A 15,801-nucleotide genomic window follows, 5' to 3' on the forward strand; every position below is an offset into this window, starting at 1 on the left:
GAGTTTTCTTCTTCTAAAGGAATATTAAGGCAATTTCCTAAGTACATTTCTAAAATTAAGTTAGACCTAGTAAAAACAAGGTCTTTTGGTATACTTTTTAGTTTGCTTCTTAAAAAAAAAAAAAGAAGATTCATTTTTTAAAAGAGTCATTAAAGATTTGAGAGAGAGAGAGAAGGGGAAAACAGAAAGAAACAGAAAGGGGAAGAGAGAGAAACATTGATTTGTTATTTGTTATTCCACTTATTTGCATCCACTGGTTGATTCTTCTGTGCCTTGACTGGGGATTGAATCCACAACCTTGGTACATTGGGAGGATGCTCTATTAACTGTGCTATCTGGCCAGGATCTGTTTTGGTTTTAATCTTTTTTATTGTGATAAAATATCCATACCATAACGTTTACCATTTTAACCGTTCTTACACGATCAGTGGCATGAAGAACATTCACACTTGTTTAAAAAATGTAAAGAAGGCCCTGGCCGGTTGGCTCAGTGGTAGAGCGTTGGCCTGGCGTGCAGAAGTCCCGGGTTCGATTCCCGGCCAGGGCACACAGGAGAAGCGCCCATCTGCTTCTCCACCCCTCCCCCTCTCCTTCCTCTCTGTCTCTCTCTTCCCCTCCCGCAGCCGAGGCTCCACTGGAGCAAAGATGGCCCGGGTGCTGGGGATGGCTCCTTGGCCTCTGCCCCAGGCGCTAGAGTGGCTCTGGTCACAACAGAGCGATGCCCCGGAGGGGCAGAGCATCGCCCCCTGGTGGGCAGAGCGTCGCCCCCTGGTGGGTGTGCCGGGTGGATCCCGGTCGGGCGCATGCGGGAGTCTGTCTGACTGTCTCTCCCCGTTTCCGGCTTCAGAAAAATACAGAAAAAAAAAATGTAAAGAACCTAGAAGCAGACATTTTCAAAATGAAAAGATAAATTCCGATTTTGTCCCATTTTTTTCAAACAATGTTCTTTTTGGTTTAAATAATCTGAGAAGTTGTAAAAATGGTTATCATAAGACAGGAATTTCTCACTGATTCCTCCTAGTCCTATTGTTTGGGAAGCAAGTCACTGACATAAAAAATCACTTCTAGGACTTATTTTTCTGTGTAGTCGAGCTGCCATGGTAACCGGAAGCATGTATTCAAGTTTTTGTTAACAGGAAGGACATTCTTCATGCAGGTTTCCTACCTCAGGTATGTGTTTATATGAGTATTTTTATTTTTAAGCCCTTAAGTCAAAGAAAACACCCTTCCTTTTTACCATATTTATAGGTTTTGAGATGTACTTTTATGGCAGTTTCTAAAAATGATTGTCTGGAATTGTACACTCCTTGCTAACAGATAAGAAAACTTAGCTCATGACTTAGCTCACTCCCATATTTGTGGAATAAACAAATAAAATAATATTTTATTTACTAATACCCCTTATGGAGTAGGAAAAAAATCTATTTTTCACAAAATAGAATTTTGAGACACCCAAACACCACATTTATCGTTATACATAACAATATGCATTATATCATTAAGCTTAGTTACCTGGACACTAATTTTGAAATTATAAGTACAAGTGGCCAAGTCCAAGAACAGTGGGAAGTTTCCACGGACTGTTTTATTGGTGTTTAGCCACTCATAAAATGGGGACAAATACAACCTGTATACTGGTTTCCAAAATTCCATTCGATTCATAAGATGGAAGAAATCCTTTGCCTAGAAGATGTATATTTTTCAGCGTCACCTCTTCTGTGAGTTAGACACCCACATCTTTTTTAAGTAGCTTTGTGTATAGCTGGGAATAACCATTCCTAACCTACTTTTTGGATGAGGGACACAGGGAAGATGTACAAGTCAATAGTGAAGAAATACTCCATAGCTCTGTTAGCAAGCTCAAGCATCTAACTTTATTGGATTCTACAAACCCCAAGTATGTTCTCCTGTTCTTACTATTTAGTTAGTATTTAGAGCTCATTCCTCTCACCACCCCACCCTTACCCAGAACTAGATTTTATTGAAAGATATCAATAATTATCTTACTTCTCTTCCTCACCCCTTTTTTTTCCCCTCCCTTCTTGGCTTAAAGTCTCTTCCTCTGGGAGCCTTTCCTTCCACCCAGATGGAGTTTTGTGTTCCATTCTTGCTGCCATCACACCTTGCTGGTATCGTATTTCAACACTCATTTAACTGGGTTGAATTCCCAGCTTTACAATTCTATTACTTGCCAGCGCAGATCTACACATGCTAGGGCATGTGTTTTGCATGTTAACTGTTCTATCTCCGGTGTGTAATATACAGCAGGTGCACAAAAAATACTTACTAAATGAATGAATGAAATTTATGAGCAAGGTGGAAGTTGAGAGCATGAACTTCTGAGTTGTATGTTTTCCTTAGAATATCAGATTCAAATAAAGTCTTCTACCTAATATTCCAGACACAGAACTTCATGGAACAAAATGCTTTAGTAAAACTCTCACCATTGTTTATTTACCAGCTGTGAATTAGGACTGCCTGTTAAAGGGGACAAATTAATGAGATCATCTGGATAAACATAACTTATGATCATTACCAGTTGGATGGTAGCACATAGAAAAAGGAAAACATTTCAAAACAGCTGACTTTCCTTGTCTCATTTTTCTCTCCCCCAACTTGACCAATGAGGATACCCTGAATGAAGTCTTCAGAATCAGTGAGTGAAGGTGGGAAAAAAAAATATTTTGGAAAAATGAGCTAAAATGAGCATCATTGAAAGCTAAAGTAAAAGAGAATGGGGAAGATATGTAAGGAAAAGCTACAGCCAATTCCTAATTCCTTACATTTTAAACAAGGCTGAAGATTACAAAGCTCCTTCACTTATTTTCTTTGGATCTCACGATTTGGTGAAGTGGGTAGAACTGATTTATTCTGTTCTGTTTGCTGTAATCCAGCAAACTAAATGGTTACATCAGTTTTTATGATGTGCTTTGTATTTTCTTCTTATACATTTTTAGATTAAAAAAATAATTCTATAACAGACAGGTATCTGACATTCAGAAAAATGTTATCTGAAAATATATTACTTTATTGCAGCAGACTCTAATAAATCAGGAGTCCACATAGAGGTTTTATCTTAGCAAAATGATGGATTATTCTCAGCAAATTTGGGGTTTCAAGTTATTCACAATCTTTTTGTTCTAAAGCTATAAAACAAAAGTTGTGTTAGCCATGGGGTACATGAAATAATTACAAGTAAGCCACTCATAATGAACCTCTTTTTTATTTATTCATTTTAGAGAGGAGAGGGAGAGACAGAGAGAGAGAGAGAGAGAGAGAGAGAGAGAGAGAGGAGAGAGAGAGAGAGAGAGAAGGGGAGAGGAGCTGGAAGCATCAACTCCCATATGTGCCTTGACCAGGCAAGCCCAGGGTTTCGAACCGGCGACCTCAGCATTTCCAGGTCGACGCTTTATCCACTGTGCTACCACAGATCAGGCTAATGAACCTCTTAATGTGGATTCAAAATAGAATTTTTTGAAAGGGAATTTTGAGATTAGTGATTTTAAGAATCACAAGCTACAGAAATGACTACATTTCTGATGTATATGTGGGATGTTAGACATAGGAAAAAGGTAAATCTTAGTTATCCTGTGACAAATTCTTTTATGTTTTATTCGTAGTATTCTTTAGTAAAATGTAAGGTATTCTTTTAATCTAAAAAAACCCACTATTTTACTTGGCATTGCATATATGTTCATAATATAGTCAACTTTATTAAAGCAAACACATGGATTTATTCCTTATCCTCTTCATTAAAATGCAAACACATGGGCCAACGCTATACCAAGACTATAGAATACAGTTCCAAATGCCACGGAACTGTTTTTAAAGTTAATAAGGCTTAAATCAAAGGTAATTGGGTGCCAGTAAACTATTTTCAGTACTCAGGAAGTTTGTGGGTAAAATGATAATTTTCTGAATATGCAAAGGTCTTCAAAGGTTTCACTAGAAAATGTGTTTGGATTATTAATAGAAGGGCAGTAATTGCTTTGGCTCTTTTTAGATATAGTACTACTTTTTAACAATTAAGGTAATTTGGACAAGCAACTTTACTCTTTAAAGGAATACCCCCTAAAGGAATGTGTTATTCCAATGGATCACGTTGGCCAGGACACAAGTTCAAGTGCATTAATTATCCCTAACAATGTGCACAAAGATAATGTTCAAAAAATCTCAACAGGATATCCACTGTGTTTCTGGTAACGTTATCTATTTACAGAACACAATTAAATCTAGTTTGAATGACTGCCGGCTATGAAATGAGGCTTTAGATATGCAGTAGTAATATCTACCATTTGTATAACCCTTTCTTCTGTGTCGTATTTAAAATACCTCTCATCAGCATATCCAGAACCTTTTTGCTAACCAGTGGATATTTTCTAGAGCCTCTGTTCTGTAGATATGAAATTACAGCAGGGTTTTAAAATACAGTCACTTTGCAGAAGCATTTACGGTATTTCTTAGCTCTACAACTGCCTTTGCTTCTTAGATCTTGTAAAGAATTCTATTTCTACAACTCCGCCAAGTAAAGCATACTTTACTATGAATAATGATCTTTCAAAACTTTATGATGGAGGTTGATTACAGTTTATAAAAATCTCCAATTTGTTTTCAGAAAATTGTCATAATATTTAATTTACTAAAGATAATTTTTTTTTTTCAATTTAAACAAGACTCCCGTTATTTGAATCTCATTTTTCGTTTAAAATGTCTCCAGTTGACACTGGTCTGAAAGTGTGAACCTATAATAAACATAGTGGATTGAAAAAACTCAATTTATATTTATTTATTGACTGAGTTTTCAAAATCCAATTGTTTAGAAAATTACAATTTACAGAGAAATGATTGATGGGTTTGACTTTCTATTCAGTCTCTTTTTTTATTCCTTCTTTCCCTTAGCTGGGTTTATAATAATAACTTAACAGTTTTGAACATTATAGTTCACAATTGTTATCCAGTGAAGGTAAACCCAGGAGCAACTACAGAGGAAAAAAACTCTTCGTTAATCTTTCTACATTAATCTCTCACGCCTTCTCTTTGTGTTTAAACCCAGTGGTCTTTTCTCAGTTACTCAAACTTGTCAATTCTTTCCAGCCTCAGGATTTTGCACACATTGTTTCCTATTTCTGGAATGAGTTTCCCTTATTCTCAGTGGTAGCCCTCCACTCTCTTTGTTCATTGAATTCACCCAAAATTACATGAGTCAGTCAAGGTATTTGGCCAGCACCCCCAAATGGTCCTTGAATCCTGGGACTTCATTTTTTAAATTTTTTTACTTATTGATTTGAGAGACAGAGAGAGACACACACAGAGAGACAAGACAGGAATATAGATTTGTTACTGTCTGTGCCCTGACCAGGGATCGAACCAGCAACCTCTGCACATTGGGACAACGCTCTAACCAACCGAACTATCCAGCCAGGGCATGGGACTTCATTTTGTTCACGAGCATATTCTCAGTGTTTGAGGACACACAGTAAGAGTTCAGAAACATTTGTTGAGTTGACAACAGGACCATAACTGTAATATCTTTCCTACCCTAAAGCATCTAATGAAAGCAATCATCAGGAAGTTTGATCATTTTATTTTGCTTATAAAAGTGCAAGATAACATGTTGGGGAGCTTTTTGATAGCTCTGCCCCCGTGTTTGCAATAGCAGCATCTTTTGCCACCGAGAGCAGGACACTGGTGTTAAAACAGCACTCTATGTTTTCTGTCACCTACTGAAGTTGTTATTAAACTTAGTTTTTCTGAAAAGTATTCACAACGAGAATTGACTGGTGAGTCTAATAACAGCACTCATACTTTTATTTACAATTTAATCATAAGTTTCTGAATGGCTCTTCAACCTGGTCCATGCAATTTGAACATTGTCAGTGTGTTGCAAGAGGCTCAGAAGTTCTCCCTACAGTAGAAGTGTTATCCTCGGAAAAGCGCTTACTTGTTGCTTGGATACCAGGATAAAAATAATTTGGAATAGAGAGTTCTGCATACAGTAGAAAAAGGCTTTATGCAGTAGACTCATTTCTCCCAGAAACAATGGTAACAAATCGTTTGAGAGCCAGGTAGGTAAAAATGTATTGAAATGAACCAAAGCACATTCGTTAAGGCAGTTAACGTACATTGTGAGCCTTGAATATGCTGGGCATAAAAAAGAGCATATTACAAGTTTGTCCTCTCATCTACTTATCCACCCTATGAACAAAATCGGTGGTCTCCAAACTTTTTGGATCCTACATCCCTCCCAGCAAACACTTTTTAAGCACAGTCCTGCAGAGCATGCAAATTTATTTCTTTATAAACATGTACTGCTATCCTTATTGCTTATTCATTTATAACACTTTAAACTATAAATTAAAAAAGGATGAGGCAAGGCAAAATTAATTATTTCAAAGGTCTTCCTAATGATAATCCATATTCATTAGCTAATATCTCAAGGGACATCAAGAAAGGATTTATTTTTGAGAAGTTTAAATTCTGGATAACATTAAGACTTCTCTGGCCAACGCATTTTTTATATTAGATAGTTTTTAATAGTTTAATTATTTTTTTAGTGAGAGGAGGGGAGGCAGAGACAGACTCCTACATGCACCCTGACTGGGATCTACCCGGCAAGCCCACTAGGGGGCGGTGCTCTGCCAATCTAGGGCCCTTGCTCTGTTGCAACTGCAGCCATTTTTTAGCACCTAAGATGGAGGCCATGGAGCCATACATACTCAGTGCCCGAGGCCAGCTTTACACCAATGGAGTCTTGGCTGCAGGAGGGGAAGAAAAGAGAGAGAGAGAGAGAGAAACAGGAGGGGAGGGATGGAGAAGCAGATGGGTGCTTCTTCCATGTTCCCTGGCTGGGAATAGAAACCAGGACATCCATATGCCGGGTCAACACTCTGCCACTGAGCCAACTGGCCAGGGGCTAGTTTTTACTTACATATTTATAAAGAACAAGGGCTTTTCCTAGATTAAAAGTTTGTGGTAAAGGGCATGAAAGAATATATAATTACAGCATCCCACATATTGTATATGGGAACAAATAAATCCTATGTTTTTCTCAATTAAAAAAAAAACACGTTTGGGCAGCCCTGGGGCAAGCTCGATTTTAGTATGATTACTCAAAGCTATTTAGTAGTGCTAAGTTTAGAAAGGCAACATGCTCACCCTTGAAGATGGAAGACTACAAGCCTCTAAAGCAGTTTCAACTCGTTTCCGGTCTGCTGAAAACAAGCGGTATATGCTGCAAGTGAAAGCACAGACAAGATGTGAACAGAAGGCCTAGGGACCCAGCACTCGTGGGCGGTGCCAACCAAAAACACCCCATTGAACAAACCTCTCTGCTTCAGCTCTAAGGGATTCAAGGCTCCCCGTCACTCCATGCCTGTGCACGTGTGTTCTGAAAGATCAGTGCTTCTGCTTTTTATAATCAAAGAGTCTACCAGAAAATCAGTGTTTTGAGACCATGATGATGACCCAAGCAGAAGACACAGCAGCGAACAGTCTCTAAAATTAAGCCCTCAATGAAATATCTTTGCTAACTCTCTCCCTTCGCTTCTACTCACTGCTCTAAAGGTGTATGTTGTTAATATTATTAATACTAGTTAATTATATAACTGTTACGTTAACGGGAGCCCGCTGGTAGCTAGTAAGTCAAAGGTTAAAGACGTTTATCTGCTTGTGGTCTAATGGTGTGCTTTCTTGGGTCAGTAATTTGGCTTTAAAAATATAACTTGAGCACTGGGAAATTTAATACAATAATTTGGGTGCATCGATTCCATTGAAACATTAGAAAATCAAGAGTCTGGAGTCCACTAGTCCCACAGGGAACATGATGGAGTTGAGTTGTTGTCTCCTTTAGACAGGCTTGTCCCTCGCCAGTTTTTCTTCCTGACCCTGGCCTACTTCCTCTTTTCTTCTTCCTGCCTGGCTTTCTGTTGACAAGTGACTTTGCAACCTTGCTTTTAAGGTGGCATCTTGGTATAAAGGGGCACCGTGGTCACCCCAACTCGCATTCCTAGAATAGTTCTTAATCTCAGATGACCGTGGGGTTATCAGCGAGATTCCCCCCACATCCCTGTATCTCTCCTTGTTTTGGAAGGGAGTTTCTTGAAAGGGATGCCACAGAAAGGGGAACCAGACTCAAGAAGACCTCTGTGAGGACACCGGCTGCTCCGAGGTGAACATAGAGTGTGAGGGGGGACTGGGGTGATCACGCATTTCCAAGCTCCACTTGGCTTGGTGGAGAAGTGAAGAGTCACAGAACAGATTCAGACAGTTGAGAAAAAGAAAAGAGCAATGAAAAAATGTTCATCCAGCTTACTTTTTGAGAGGAATGCGCCCTTCTGGAGTGACTTGCAGCTTAACTTTAGTATAGCTGTTGGAGAAGCAGAAAAACAGGTGGTTAATTTTTTAAAAGCTAATAAAATACATTGGCAAAGGTCTCACGCATATGTACAGCTCGCTGAATTTTCACAAACTGTCCAAGTCTCTGCAGTTGGCACAGAAATAGAACATTATCACACTAGTAGTATCCCAGAAGTCCCTCTCATACACCTTTCTAGAATCTATTACCCAAAGGGAACCATGACCCTGACCTTAAATAACGTAGATTCTTTTTGCCTGTTTCTGCACTGAATGTAAATGCATTCTTTTATGTGTGGCTTCTTTCACTCAAGCAACTTTGTTTGCTTGTTTTGTATTTTTTTTTGAGGGGGGTGTTACAAGGATGATGATAAAATTTATCAGAACCCTTAGCAGCGCAGCTACAACACTGCCTGTGCCATGAATTACAGAGTTCATTTTTGCCAGGAATAGCGCAAAACCATTGATGTTTTGCTTATACTTGTAGATCATTCACTTTCAATGCTGCATAGTATTCCACTGTGCGAGCGTAACAACTGAATTTCTCTCTCCAGCTGCTTCTGGAGAGGTGGACAGAGACAGGCAGCAGAATTCTCAGCCTCCACTGCTGGGGGTGAAAGGGAACCACCACTTTTTTTTTTAATTTTTATTTATTTATTTATTTAGAATTTTGAAGGAGTTTTTTTTTTATTTTTTTAAAAAATTTTGAAAATTTAATTTTTTAAAAATTTTTGGCCCTGGCCGGTTGGCTCAGCGGTGGAGCGTCGGCCTAGCGTGCAGAGGACCCGGGTTCGATTCCCGGCCAGGGCACACGGGAGAGGCGCCCATTTGCTTCTCCACCCCTCCGCCGCGCTTTCCTCTCTGTCTCTCTCGTCCCCTCCCGCAGCCGAGGCTCCATTGGAGCAAAGATGGCCCGGGCGCTGGGGATGGCTCTGTGGCCTCTGCCCCAGGCGCTGGAGTGGCTCTGGTCGCGACATGGCGACACCCAGGATGGGCAGAGCATCGCCCCCTGGTGGGCAGAGCGTCGCCCCTAGTGGGCGTGCCGGGTGGATCCCGGTCGGGCGCATGCGGGAGTCTGTCTGACTGTCTCTCCCTGTTTCCAGCTTCAGAAAAATGAAAGAAAAAAAAAAACAAAAACAAAACAAAACAAACAAACAAAAAAAAATTTTTTTTTTAATTTAATTTTAATATAAATCAAGGTATATATGTTCAGGGAAAACATCTCTAGGTTATTTTGACATTTGATTATGCTGCATTCCCATCACCCAAAGTCCAATTGTCTTCCGTCACCTTCTAACTGGTTTTCTTTGTGCCCCTCCCCTCCCCCAACCCCCTCCTTCTCCTCCCTCCCCCGTAACCCCCACACTCTTGTCCATGTCTCTGAGTCTCATTTTTATGTCCCACCTATGTATGGAATCATATAGTTCTTAGTTTTTTCTGGTTTACTTATTTCGCTCAGTATAATGTTATCAAGGTCCATCCATATTGTTGTAAATGATCCGATGTCATCATTTCTTATGGCTGAGTAGTATTCCATAGTATATATGTACCAAAGCCTTTTAATTCACTCGTCCACTGACAGACACTTGGGCTGTTTCCAGATCTTCGCTATTGTGAACAATGCTGCCATAAACATGGGGGTGCATTTCTTCTTTTGAAACAGTGCTATGGTGTTCTTGGGGTATATTCCTAAAAGTGGTATAGCTGGATCAAAAGGCAGTTCGATTTTTAATTTCTTGAGGACTCTCCATACTGTTTTCCACAGTGGCTGCACCAGTCTGCATTCCCACCAGCAGTGCAGGAGGGTGAAGGGAACCACCACTTTAAGAAACTGCGCCTGGTATGACCTGGCAGTCTGATATCCAACTGGACATGCAACAGCAATGCTCACAACATGTGCATCATAAGACATGTCCCATAATTTCCAAGGAAGCCATTCACAGCCTAACACCTATTCGGAACAGACATCTGCAAAAGATAATAAATGACTATCAAGCAGATGTTTTAGCAGCTATAACATGCCAGGTTTAAGATAAAACATTTATCTCTGCGTCACCTTCCACTAACATTGCCTGGCACAGCAGATGTTCAAGAAACGTCTGTTAGATAAAGGATGGTAAGTAAGATCATAGATGATAAAAAGAAAAGGTGGAAAGACAGAGGTAGAGGAGGAGGCGTTTACGAAGGGTCAAACTCAAGGTGACAACGAAGGGGATGAGATGACAGGAAAGCATTTAAGTGAAGACTTGTGCGGTGCTGACTCAAACTAAAAGGAATTCAAAGAAACCAAGGAAGAGAAGCGTGGGCTGGTGTCTTACAGCCTTACAGAAGAAGAAGGAAGAAAGGAAGTTATTAAATAAGACAGAGGAGCACTGCTTGTGGTTTTTATTTCAAGGCTCCCAATCTCCTGGACACCCACAGCTGACAACGCGGACACACCAATTCGTTGCTGCTTATCTGGCAGAAATGGTTTTCCTCGATCAAATAATTTTCAGAAAGACTGTTGTGATTCCAGAATGATTGGGTAATCCTGATTTGCTTTCTTTCCTTCTCCTTTTAATTCTGCTCTTTCTCTTTTCTTACTAACCCTTGCTATGACTGTCCACAAGGACAGGAGTCAGGACATCAGCCTATTGATGGAAGTCGTCAGAGAAGTCTTTGTAGCATCTGTCAGGGATCTAGTGGCCTGCAGAAAAGGGTGCCATATGTTGTTCATTCTCTTCCTCAGGTTAATAATTGATCTGACACAGGCAGGTGTGGCATCAGAGGACCACCTGAAATGAATAATTTTGGGTTCTGAGCACAGACGCCGGGAGTTGGAGGTATCTCCTTATCGTGTGTTGAAGGCACTGACGTTCAAGGGAGCTCAAGGTCACACGGGCATGCAGTTCAAAGGAAAGAGCCCTCTATTCTTGGAAGTTTTCCAACTTCAAACAGTGGAGGAATCAGTTCTCTTAAGAAATCCCAAAGGGAAATTTACGTTTTTTCAATGTAAGAAGCCAGCACAGCATAAACAAAAGACTCACAAAGAAGAAAGGAAACTGACTCAGAAGGAGCAACAACACCCTTAGCAATAAAATTAGAGCTACTTACGCTTTTTCCAGAAATGCGTCCCTGGACATGTTTTGGGCCAGCAGGTTTGTTGCCAAACTGAAAACCTCGTTTGTCCATTCCTGGAAAATGTAAATCACACTCGCATTAGCTTAAATATGTACAGTCATTAGATACATGTTTCACCAGCCTACTTGGAAGGCAAATTAGTCCAATTTGTATGCCTAAGGGTTTTTTCCCCTCTTTTTTTTTTCTTGTAAAAATGACATAATTAAATTCAAATCCGCCCTGGCCGGTTGGCTCAGCGGTAGAGCGTCGGCCTAGCGTGCGGAGGACCCGGGTTCGATTCCCGGCCAGGGCACACAGGAGAAGCGCCCATTTGCTTCTCCACCCCTCCGCCGCGCTTTCCCTCTCTGTCTCTCTCTTCCCCTCCCACAGCCAAGGCTCCATTGGAGCAAAGATGGCCCGGGCGCTGGGGATGGCTCTGTGGCCTCTGCCCCAGGCGCTAGAGTGGCTCTGGTCGCAACATGGCGACGCCCAGGATGGGCAGAGCATCGCCCCCTGGTGGGCAGAGCGTCGCCCCTGGTGGGCGTGCCGGGTGGATCCCGGTCGGGCGCATGCGGGAGTCTGTCTGACTGTCTCTCCCTGTTTCCAGCTTCAGAAAAATGAAAAAAAAAATAATTCAAATCCTGAGTGTCTACTCCTTTCCTAAGGAAATATTCTTTACACATAAACACTCCTCCCACCCCCGCTTTAAAAAATTTCTAGTGATAGGAAACTGATAGGTTGCCTTTTAATAAGTGAACATTTTTTCTTAGTTTCTTTGCATTATGAGAAGATAAAGACTTCTAGAAAAGTTTAAAATAGAGTCAAATATATTTTCAACAAACCTGCCAATATAATCTTCACAATGTACTGCTCAAGCTAAAGCAGCTGTATCAGGGGTCTTCAAGTGGTAATTACAGTTCTACTAGCTCTCTAAAAGCAGCAGTTGCAGTCACAATGCTACAGAGTATCCAGTACTTCCCCTCCCCCTAGCTGCCAATCCTCCACTTCTTCAGAATCTTAATCCCTACCTCACCCCGTTCACCACTGATCTCACTTGATTTGCAAGAAAATGGAAAAAAGAGCAAATCCCGCAAATAAAGCTGAAGTTCTATCCCGAATGATTAATTGATGATTTGGAACTCACAATTAATAGTCTAGTCCAAAAAATGAAAATTCTCTAAGTGGTGACCTAAGAGCTAAATAGTGTAATTCAGGGGTCCCCAAACTACGGCCCGTGGGCCGCATGTGGCCCCCTGAGGCCATTTATCCAGCCCCCACCGCACACTCGGAAGGGGCACCTCTTTCATTGGTGGTCAGTGAGAGGAGCATAGTTCCCATTGAAATACTGGTCAGTTTGTTGATTTAAGTTTACTTGTTCTCTATTTTAAATATTGTATTAGTTCCCATTTTGTTTTTTTACTTTAAAATAAGATATGTGTAGTGTGCATAGGGATTTGTTCATAGTTTTTTTTATAGTCCGGCCCTCCAACAGTCTGAGAGACAGTGAACTGGCCCCCTGTGTAAAAAGTTTGGGGACCCCTGGTCTAATTATTCAATATTATCAATTGACTTGGCTTTCTCCTCAATGAAATCATGTTTTTTTTTTAGTTCAACAGTTTTTCCACCTACTTGTGTTATTTCTACAGTTGTTTCTTGGTCTTATTTTTTTTTGTCTCCTGACTTAAGGCACTGCGAATAGGCCATCATGTAATACAGCAGCACCGGAGGTGGGACGGGAGGAATAGGGCAGAGAGTGGTGGTGGGGGCAGGGCATGCTAAGCAGGGGAGACTGGGGGAAAGAATCAGAGCTAAGTACACACGGCGGCACTTAGTGGGAACGGCAGTAGTCCAATATAAATTGGAAAAGAAAGGGGGAGTTACAATTTTTAAAAAAGTAAAATTGAGGTCTGAGTATAAACAGCATTTAATATCTGCTCAGGTATCTGAAGATGATTTCGCAAAAGAATGTAATATCACCAAAGGGCCTAGCCTGTGTGTTAGGGAGGTTATCTGGCAGCCATGTCAAAGATGGAGTTGAGGTTGAGAAGTCAAACAGAGAATTTGGTTAGGAAGCTTCTGGTTAGAAGCACAGTGGCTTTGAACTCTTATATACTGTTGGTGAGGGACCTGGGAAAGACCACACAGCATGACAGTGAATGAAGCCAAATAACTGACCATCAGACTCAATGTATGCACAGAAAATCATAGAAATAACTATTGAACAGCTTTCCAATAAAATGTCCTCAAATCATATCTTAAACTAAGAGTAATAACTACAAGCACTAATTTTAAAAATATGATTCTGGTTTAATGTTTTCTGGGCTAAAGATTAAGTTTTAGACATTTCCAGCTCCATGGCAACATCATGAAATGGTAAAAGTATTTATAATTGAGTGCAATGTACCACTTTGTATGCTTATCGGTCAGTCCCAACCAGAAATAAGTAAGAGTTGGGGAGATTTAACTGGTTCTGACCGTTCGGTTGAAAACCAAGGCCTATATTAGAACCAGTCTCCTAGAAATGGAGGGGCAAAAGTAGGTTTACAATTCTGAGGACACAAAACAGTTTATTCTTGTATTATTATTTATTTATTAACGATTATATTTTCCACTCAACAACTGTAAGCCTCCTTTCGCCCCACCTTACAATGTAAACTACATTTAATTTTCTAGTAGCCACATTTATTAAAAAAAAGTAAAAAGAAATGGGGGACACTAATTTTAAAGAACATTTTACTTAACCCAATATTTTGAGAAATATGATTATTAATCATGTAACCAACAGAAAAATTACCGACATACTTCACATTCTTTTCAGGTGGTAGGTCTTTGAAAAGAGGTGTGCATTTTACACTTATAGTTCATCTCAGTTTACACTGGCAACCTTTCAGGTGCTCAAGAGCCACACGTGCGGCTGGGGGCTGTGGCTGCCACATTGGTCAGTGCAGGGCTTCTAGATGCTTTGCTCTTTCAATGGATCCCTCATACAGCCAGCTGTGGGATAGCATCATTACCACCGTCACCACAGTCATGGTTAGCTCATCAAGAAACGAGAGCGTCATTTGTTTTCACCACCTTCTCAGAAGGTGACCATCTAAATTTCTATATGCAGAATTCCTAGAATCCATTGGCCTCTAGTAACCTTTTGAAACACCCAAAAGAACTTCAGGAATCATCCAACCCTTGGTTGGGTGCTGGTCTCAGGCCATATCACGTTGAGCTAAAACTGTATGTGTCTTACTTGAGATTCCCTATTAGCAGATCCTAAGACAAGGACTGATGAGAATCATGTTCATGACCAAGTGTCCCCTGCAATATTACAGGAAAGTAAACCAGGCTGGGACGGGAAGAAGGGAGAAGCATGAGATACCAAGCAAACTCAAGCAGATGGTCAATTTGGCTTCTTTCCTATGTAGACCACAGCTCAAAGGCGAGTTTTAGGATCAGGGGCAAGGGACCTGGAGTGTGGTGATCCCTCTACCTGATAATCTTGGTTAAGGCTGCTGGAGGGCGTGGAAACTCCCACGCACTTCCTGCTTTCCTTGATAGCAGGCAAAAAGGGTTCCAGCACCCAGAGGGAGCGACTAACAAAGGAACAAGGTGCTAGTTTGGGGAAGTGAAAGTTCACTGAGGTGATGTGTGTGAGAACAGCAAAGGACTCAGAGGGCAATGGGTAGAACACTGCTAGAATCTGCTACGGCAGGATAACATATTCCAAGACTTTAGGGTACTAGTAGTTAGCAACATTACGTAAGTAGGGATGGCCAAGCAAAGCCTTAGGACAGTTGGTTCACATACACAGGTTCTAGAGCAGCACAGCGCAAACTCTCATGTGCATACAAATCACTGGGGGTCTTGTCGAAACATAGACACTGATTCCGAGCATCTGGGGAGGGGACAGAGAATCTCTATTTCCTGCAAGCTCCCAAGTGGGTCTAGGCTGGACCATACCATAGAGTAGCAATGACCAAAAGTTTGTTAGAAATGGGGGACTTTAGGCTCCACACCAGATCTCCTGACTCAGAGGCTGCGGGTTTTTTTTTTTTTTTCATGAAAATGTTATATTTTTATATTAAAGTTTGAGTGTACTGTTGGGCCAGTGATAACATTTTGAGTAACAGGGCGTTTCAGGACCTGGTTTAGGAAGCATTATTCTAATCGTCGTCTCCTCACTTTCCAAGCAAAGAAAGAAATGACTTTGGTTATTAGTTTTAGAATAGCTAAAAGCCCTTAAGGATGTATTAAGAAGCATATGGCTAAGGAGAAGTGGTCCAAGCAGCTTAAAGGAGCCGCAGTTCATCATGCGTTCCTGCTGGGTAGTCAGATCCAACCCCGGCTGTGCACGCATCA

The 15,801-nt window shown here is 40.9% G+C and overlaps 1 protein-coding gene across 2 annotated transcripts in view; it reads right to left on the minus strand.

Annotated features, from left to right (window-relative positions):
• The window catches only part of PLCB1 (phospholipase C beta 1), a 688,569-nt gene that overhangs the window by 207,199 nt on the left and 465,569 nt on the right, over positions 1-15,801 (minus strand). For both annotated transcript variants that reach the window (XM_066234441.1, XM_066234442.1), the window contains exons 5-7: positions 11,446-11,525; positions 8,312-8,365; positions 7,156-7,231 (exon numbers count right to left, since the gene is read on the minus strand). In XM_066234441.1, the coding sequence (XP_066090538.1) occupies positions 7,156-7,231; positions 8,312-8,365; positions 11,446-11,525 (210 nt within the window). The remainder of the gene's footprint in view (positions 1-7,155; positions 7,232-8,311; positions 8,366-11,445; positions 11,526-15,801) is intronic.

The sequence above is a fragment of the Saccopteryx bilineata genome, chromosome 6, assembly GCF_036850765.1.
Source record: "Saccopteryx bilineata isolate mSacBil1 chromosome 6, mSacBil1_pri_phased_curated, whole genome shotgun sequence".
Classification (NCBI taxonomy): Eukaryota; Metazoa; Chordata; class Mammalia; order Chiroptera; family Emballonuridae; genus Saccopteryx; species Saccopteryx bilineata.